This window comes from Mercenaria mercenaria, chromosome 1 (genome assembly GCF_021730395.1).
Source record: "Mercenaria mercenaria strain notata chromosome 1, MADL_Memer_1, whole genome shotgun sequence".
Classification (NCBI taxonomy): domain Eukaryota; kingdom Metazoa; phylum Mollusca; class Bivalvia; order Venerida; family Veneridae; genus Mercenaria; species Mercenaria mercenaria.
Window position 1 is genome coordinate 86,757,843 of NC_069361.1, and position 8,976 is coordinate 86,766,818.

General features: G+C 35.7%; 1 protein-coding gene across 1 annotated transcript; it reads right to left on the minus strand.

Moving 5' to 3' along the window:
• Positions 1-5,903: 5,903 nt before the first annotated feature.
• LOC123564590 (DNA polymerase epsilon subunit 4-like) lies at positions 5,904-6,248 on the minus strand. The gene has a single exon (XM_045358285.2). The coding sequence runs from the start codon at positions 6,246-6,248 to the stop codon at positions 5,904-5,906; it is 345 nt and encodes a 114-aa protein (XP_045214220.2).
• Between the last annotated feature and the right edge of the window lie 2,728 nt (positions 6,249-8,976).

Sequence of the window (8,976 nt, forward strand, 5' to 3'; positions counted from 1 at the left end):
TTTTAAAACACCACATCTACAGCGCTTTATCAAGAGATTCTATTATTAGATTATAAATCTTCAGAAAGCCTTGCTGCACTAATAAAAATATAATTTAAGCAGTCTTGGACTTTGTAACGTTATAACAGCTTGCAGTACTTATAAAATTGCCAAGTTTATTCAAAGTATATCAGTATTCAGTTCAAATGGTTTAAAACTACTGTTTGACTAAAATAACCTTATGCTTTTTATCTAGATAAAATTTGTTTTCTGATTCTATATTCATCCTTATAATTTAATATACTGAACAATCTTACTAATTTCAATACAAGATTTTAAATGTTTATACACTGAATATCAAGTTCAAAGTTGCAGCTGATTGTTATCAAAACAAAAATGTCCATTTAACCAGCAAACATTTCCGTCATGTTATACACGTCCAAATTCACATGCAGTAACTAAAATCCCTCAGCCTGTTTTCAAGAATAAACTGAAAAGCTGCAATACTGGCAGTAGTATCATCGTCCAGTCTGTCCAGATACAATGTAGTTATGTACACGGAAATGAACAATTATGATGAGCAGTGTAAAATGTTGTTTTAAGCTGTATCTCTCTTGCTGGTCTTCCAGTGAATATAAAAGTCTTGTATAAACCCTTCCTGAAACAGTAAGAATAGCACTGATTGATTAACAAAACTGATAACTTCAGCAATCTTGTGAAATGGTGGAAAACACGGACATTGGTGGCTAATGCACATCAATTTATTTAAGATCATGAACTGTGTAACATGTTTTAGGCTAAAAAAAATATGTGTGGTTCAGGTAACATTGGTAAAAAAAATTGCATAGGCAGGCAGGCCTTTTTTTTTCATATGCAAGTGGTTACAGACATAAGTAGTCACACTTATGTAATAAACATATCACTAATACTAGTATATGCAATTCTTAGTGGCATTTTGTACCATATTGTACCAGGATGATCTAGTGGTCAAGACATTATCCCTTCTTCGGACTGAAACGGATTGAAACCAAGGTTCGAATCCTTGTCCTGGCAAAAATATTAAACCAGAGTTCTGCATGGAATTCAATTTGTTTAGCAATTCTGAAAGGGGACTATTCAAGGAACATTCCTGGGAAGTTTGATCAAAACTGGACAATAATATTGGTTTAAGAGATGTCATTTGAAGCCTCCCCTGGCTTTTTCACACTTGTAGCCATGACTTTAGCCAATTGCTAAAACATGGAGCCATTTTATAACCGAAAGTGCCAGAATTAGTAGCCATTATATTTTTTTTAATCTCTATTTCACTTGATACTGTAACCATGCCATTTGCTCTTGAACCAGTACATCCTAATATCACACTGAATCAGAAATAGTTTTTAATCTTCTCATTAGAATGTTTTAACCATTTTTCAAGAACACGTTCAAAGCAAAGGTAATTGCCCAATCTATAAAATTACCCTTTTAATAGTTTGCCATTTTTGAAATATCTCCCTTTAAATTAAAGGCTTTAATGGGCATTTTTCACTACTTAAATCATGAATATTTAGCTCTATTTTTTACCTTTGTATTTCAAAATTTATATAAGGTCATGTATCACAAAACAGAATTGTTTTATTTTATGACTTTTCAAAAGCTTTTTAAAATGCTTAAAGTTTCATTATATATTTCAATTTCTACTTCATTCCATACATATTGAAGTATAGTGAAAATACCACCTAACTCTTGGGTGGGGTTTTTAAAAGTTCATCCATGTATCAATGCTATACACTGGGCACATTAAAGAACCAAAAGACTGCTTTAAGTTGATTTGTATCTCAAAGATACTCCGACTGAAATTTTACGAACGCGACTGAAATTTTACTTCTTTAACATATTTTACGATCACGAACGCATAGATTTAATTAACACATTTTACGATCGCGCAAATAGTTTTACAATCGCATTTATTTTTTTTATTTTTTAATTCTTCGACTTATCATTATTTCCAGAATTTTTTGGTTCTCATGATCAACCATTACTTCGGCAACCATTACTTTGGCGAATCGGCTTGATGTTAAAAATAACTTGTACATTTATCTCGCTGGATATTAAAAATAACTTGAATGTAAATTTACCTAGCGTTTATAGCATCAAGAAAATGGGTGGAGCTTTAGACAAAAGCGCGCAGCTTATATTTCGTTTCATTTCCTTTTGTAGAAGTAGGCTGGCGAAGTTTGGCGATTCAGATTGACTCTCGGCGAAGTTTTAAATTATGCCCGAGGTGTAATTCTATATTGACACATTGGTGTATTGCTAAATATCGGATTAACTATCGAAAGATGCTTTCTTCAAAGCGTTTCAGTTCGTACTCGATACTTTTCGTCCCAGGCTAATTCGTAACCGCAAAAAATTTTCGTTCCAAATATTGACAAAATTTGGTAAAAAATAGGGTTGGTCGGGTTACCTGAACCACACATATTTGTTTTAGCCTTATGTCCTACATTTACTCTTGTTCTTGTTTGTATAAATATGATGTTTGTTTGTGTGTTGTTTTTTTTTTTCAAAAATGCAAAACAAAGTAAAAATAAATCAGCACACAGAAGAAACAAGACCTATCACTAATGGTGACGAATACCCCTTGACAGCAGCTTATTGTCAGAGGAACTGGGGTATTGAAAATATGATACATTGTATTTGTATATTGTACAGGGAGAAAATGTACAAAGATGCACAAAAAATGGTGTGCAAAACTGTATAAGATCTCCAAATTTCATTGCTGTACCCTAAAAAGATGAGTAAGTCAAAATCAAGGTCACTGAAAGTCAGTTTTGAGATGTGTGTTCAAAACTGTACAAGTGGTCCAAATTTTATGGCAATATCTTAAAAAAAGAAGAAAGTAGCAGTAGGTCAAAGTCAAGGGACCATGCAATCACTAAGGGTCATCAACTAGTTATACTTAACAGCATATGAAATATATGTTAGAAAATTACTGCAGTTTTTTCCAATGTAACTCTATTCATATTTGAAACAAATAAAGGGCCATAACTTCGTGAAAATCATTCAAATGGAACGTGCTTCACTCATGCACAACTACACTTGGTACCGATGATAATAATAACATAGTTTGATAAAAGTCTGGCATACAATAACTGAGAAATAGTGCAGACAATTTTTTTCATATACATATATGAAGAAAAAAGTACTAAAGGGCCATAACTATGTGAAAAATTATTCAAATGGAACGTACTTTGCACATGAACAACTTGACTTGGTAAGTTGGTACCAATGATAATTATAAGATTTGATAAAAGTCTGGCTTATAAGGACAGAAATAGCCCAGACCAATTTTTTCCATATATATATATATAAAGAAAAAATTAATAAAGGGCCATACATGTATAGTGCGTTTTAACCAACCTGGTGGGGCGGACTTTAGCGACGGTCCACTGCATTATTGTGCAGGATATGTAGTTTATTCGGCAAACTGATTTCTTATTCAGTGGTCATTTACCTTACACTGTAACCAATGTAGCGTTAAATTTTAGTCATTAGTTATGGAATTAAAAACAATTATTTTGCTTGTTTTTGAGATGACCATTATTTGCATAAGTCAGAGATGAACTCTGCCCCGCCAGGTCGAATAAAATGCACTAAAACTAAGTGAAAAATCATTCAAATGGAATCGGCTTTACACATGCACAACTAGGCTTGGTACTGATAATAATTAAAAGGTTTGATGGAAATCTGGCAAATAATTGCAGTATAGAGACCCCAGTAGTCAAAATAATTAATTTGACGTTCAGATTGTTTTATATTTGTGACAAGCAATCTAAACGTCAAAACTCTGAAGGACAAAAATAATGGAAGTTTAATCACAGTACACAGTCGTGTAAAGTTATTGGTTTTATATGGCGTGTAAACACATGGTAAACATTGATCGTGTACAGTACATACAAAGATTTAAATCACCAGAAAATTTGTAATTTTGGATATTATTTGATAATTTTAACATAGATTAATGAGGAATTGAATCCCCTTTCGATACATGTAAGTTATATTTTAATTTATGGCCAATTTGTGAAATAATCCGCATATAAACCTATAGCAGTTAAACAGTCGGCAGCAATGAAAATTTAATCGGAAGTTGCTTCAATTACTTTGGTCTTTCGAATGTTTGACGCGAGTGGGGATATTGCCCATATGAAAAAAATATTTCCTAGGATCGCATCAAATTAGTTGGACTAGAGACCCCAGAAGGCCAGATACTAGTATGACAAGTCTCATGGGGATCATTAAATTTCATGCCAAATAATTTCAAAATCCCTTGATGAATGGCAGAGTTATAAACCGAACATGAAACAGACCGTTAACCTTTGACTTCGAATTGTGACCTTGATCTTGAAGCTAGGGGTCTGGGACTTGCGCAGGACACATCCTCTCATTAGGGTAAACATTTTTATGCCAAGCTCTATCTACATGATTCTTCCAACAATCATTAACAATTATGACTGGAAGGCGTTTTTCAAAATCTCTTTATGGATGGCAGAGTTACAACCCAGACAAGAATTTACACAGGCGCACGGACAGTGCGATTTTAATATGCCCACCTTCGGCAACATAAAAACTTAAAAAGCAAATATGCCCTTTTCTCGTTATTCCGAGCCCCTAAGCCGGTTTTTCAGTGCTGGTCAGTTGAAGATTTAAGTTTCAAAAGAGTTTTTGCTATAGTTTGGTACTCCAACATCTAAACTTATAAAATCCCCGTGGAGAAAAATTCTAAGGATTTTTGTAAATGAATAATCTAGGCTTTCACATGATGACCCTAACCCTCTGAAACAGCCAAATTCTTTCTCGTTAAAACCCAGACCTGCAATCATTTAGTACTAGCTCTGAAAAATTAAGGCTTTTTTTGAAAAAGTTCTTTTTTAAAATTAAGATCTGATATATTGTTGTGTTAGTGGACAAAAAAGTTTTAAAATAAGTGCTTTCTGTTTTCTGTAAGAAGGTTATATATTACCCCAATGATTTTAGATAAGCAAATTTTGTGCCAAAATTTTCTGTTGTGTATATTTCTATTTTAAATCATGCAAGTAATTCTATTTTCTTTTTACTTGTGTTTATCTGTCATATAATTTTTTACAACATACATAAAATTTAGAAACAGGAAATAGCTGCAAGTGCAAATTTTCCAAAGGCTTGGATCAATGAGAAGGCTCGGAATTACGAGAAAGAGGCATAAAAATTTTGGCAGTGGCTACGATTACGGTACCATAATCCTAGCCTCCGGTTCTAGGATTACGGAAGTTCCTTATTCCTAGACAAACCTATGAGGATAGGCTAGGATTACGGAAGTATTTTAAGAGGCATAAAGTATATGTTAGGACACGCATAAATGATGTTGTAAACTTACTTATTTCACTTAATTTTTCATGCCTGCCTTATTATTTCGTGTTTTCTATCCGCCGTTTGGGTTAGTATAATCTTAATGGCGGCGCGCGGATATATATTAGAAATATGAGTGTCAAAGTTAGATTTAAAAAAAATCTATAGATTCTACATTGAATTTTATGATTTATAACCATATTGTATGTTATTAAAGACCATTTGTGTTGACTTGATGATGGTATATACGAAACACAGATAATTCTATATTTCCGCGCACGCCATTAAGGTTATACTAACCCAAAACGGCGCATCGATAGCACGAAATATTTAGTGAAATTAAGTGAAATGAGTAAGTTTACAATGTCATTTATGGATATCCTAACATGACTTTGATGCCTCTTAAATACTTCCGTAATCCTAGCCTATTCCCATAGAGTTGTCTAGGAATACGGAACTCCCGTAATCCTAGAACCGGAGGCTAGGATTACGGTACCGTAATCGTAGCCACTGCCAAAAATTTTATTTAAAATGTTTACCAGGTAACGCACAAAACACAATCAATCAATAGCACCATCCAGAAATAAGTAACAATCTCTCCTATCCATCACATTGTCTAAATCTTTTCTTTGCAACGTTTTTCTTTTTCCTTGCATAGTACTGCCAGAGGCATCTTTGGATATTAATTGGATAAAAAGTTCTGTAGCCTTCGCCAAAGCAACAACCGCATCTTGGCTCGCTAATGTGACATCGGGATCACTTTTCATAATATTTTTCACTCGAGTAAGTGGTAATTTGATTAATCTATCAGGTGCACTGTTGTCACCAGTTTCGTTTGGTGTACTGTCTTCCAGTATTTGATTTTCTTCGTTTTGAGTCAGAATTTCCTCTTCCTCTCCCGCCATTTTTTTGTTTATCTTCCAGGTTGTGTAGACGATTGAAAAGAATATAACCCTAAAGTTCGTAAGTACCGTAAAGAAATACGTCAAAACACAGACAATGTTTCTGTAGTGAATGTAGGTTTATAGAGTTCAAGTTTCAAGTTTTATTGATAAAGTCATGGCCCTTTAAGGGCATCTGACAACGACAACATAAACAGTAACAAAATAATGAAGATGGCAAAAACGGCAATGATGGCATGATAATTAAGTGTGACAGCATGAAATATTATTAGTTATTGCATGTTTTCAGTGAAGGTTTGGACAGGGTTTGTTCGCCTCAAAGTTAATGGAACACATCCTTTTCTCCAACATCATGTCCTTCTGTGATCAGTTTAACATACTTAGCCCTTACCAACATGGTTTCAGGTCAAAGCACAGCTGTGAAAACCAGCAAATAAGTTTTTCCCAAGAAGTCAGTGATAGCTTAGAACTAGGTCAACAAACAGATATCATAGTCATGGACTTCAGCAAAGATTTCGATAGTAGATCATCACAAACTAGTCCATAAGTTACAAAGATAAGGTGTCAACACACAGGTCACTTTTTGGGTGAAGTCCTTTCTCCAGGGCCGCACTCAGCAGGTTGTCGTCGAACGACACAATTCAGACAATCTCCCCGTCCTCTCTGGTGTCCCACAAGGCTCGGTCCTCGGACCTTGCCTCTACCTTTCATACATACATGATCTGCCTGAAAGTGTTAAGGGCAAAGTGAGGCTGTTCGCAGATGATACAATAATCTATGTTACGGTCAAATCAAACAGTGATGCCCAAGCTCTACAGCAAGACCTTTTAAGTCTCGAAATTGGGAGTCTGATTGGTCCATGGAATTCAATCCAGATAAGTGCGAAGTCCTAAGAATCAGTCGCAAAAGAAACCCCGTAACCTTCCCTCATAAGCTGCATGACATCGAGTTAAAATCGGCTGATTCTGCCAAATATCTAGGTGTAACCATCAGTAAAGACCTATCATGGACCAATCATATCAACAACATAACATCCAAAGCAAAATATTCTTTAAGATTCCTCAAACGAAATGTCAAAACCCCAAATAAAAGAGTCAAAGAGGTTGCATATAAAACTTATGTTAGACCCCAGTTAGAGTACTGTTCCAACATATGGCATCCATGGCAAAATACCTAACCCTTAAAATAGAGCAAGTTCAAAGATCTGCAGCAAGATATGTTTATGTGTATATAATGACTACAGTTACACCAGTAGTGTCTCCAAAATGTTAAATGAACTAAACTGGCAAACCCTAGAGCAACGCCGTAAGATCAGCGCAGTTACTATGTTGTACAAGATCCAACAACACCTTGTTTTTGTTGACCATAGTCACATTAGAATTACTAGAAACTTGAACTACTTGATACCGTATTCAAAGACACACTATCATGCAAACTCCTTTTTTTCCCAGACCTATACGTCTGTGAAACAGTCTCCCTTTGTCTTTGCAAGCTAGTCCCAGCTTAGAAATATTTGCTGGGCAGCTACCACCCTTCTATCAGTTCTAATTCAACTTCCTGCTTTTACTTTTTAACCTGACCTGTAAATGGTTCTTTTACTTTATCTTTTGTGATGTGCATAATCTCTGTGTTCTTATTATTTTAACAGCTATCTCTGACAACGCGCTTGCTAGTCATAATCGATAACTATTGCTAAGCAGTAAAACATAGACATAGACATAGAATGATATATAACCAGCAATTTTCGCAATGAGAACAAAATACTAAAGGTCGAATTTATTTTCACTGAATTGGGTAAATTAGTCAAAACATGCATTAAAAGGAAAGAAAATTTACCTGCTCCACATGTGGGACCTTAATATCCTCACTCACGAACACCACATCCCGCATCCCCACTCGCAGCTAAGCCACTTGTGAAAATACCGCACCTGGTGCTCGCTCACGAAAGACATCGCAATCATACACCGAAACAAACAGACTTCCTTTTTTTATATGTGTGTGTATACATATATGTAATATAAATGGAGAATGAGAGAATTGATAGTAGTTATTTGCATACGGACATAATATGTTTACCAAAGATTGAAAGTTTTACTAATACTACTTCGTCGGTGCTGTTCATTAGCTGTGAAAATTTGACAGCATTTTAGGCCACTTCCAACAGCTTGCTGTTGAGTTAATCCTTTAGCAACGTGGTTCGAGTGTCTGCCTACGGATCACGAGGTCCGGTGTTCGGTCTCCAGTAGGGACCTTAGTATTTTCTTTCCCACTTTAATGGAGCCGTTAGACACCAATGTAGCTGTGTTCTTGTGTGTGTGTGTGTGTGTGTGTGTGTGTGTGTGTGTGTGTGTTCGGGTTTAACGTCTTTTTCAACAATATTTCAGTCATATAAACGACGGTGTCTACTTGTAGCAGTGAGCACAATACCCAACTTTATAGTGCTGCCTCACGTGGCATGATACCCCACCCAGTCACATTATACTGACCAGTCCTAGCGCTATCCCATTAATGCTGAGCGCCAAGCGAGGAAGCTGCTAGTACCATTTTTTACGTCTTTGGTATGACGCGGCCGGGGATCGAACCCACGACCTCCCGCACTCGAAGCGGACGCTCTACCACTAGGCTACCGAGGCGGTATATCTTTCTTCTTTTACGATAATGACCTTTTCAATTACTGATACATTTTGGCCATACGTGGGGGGGGGGGGGGGTTAAAAAGTGAAAGACTATC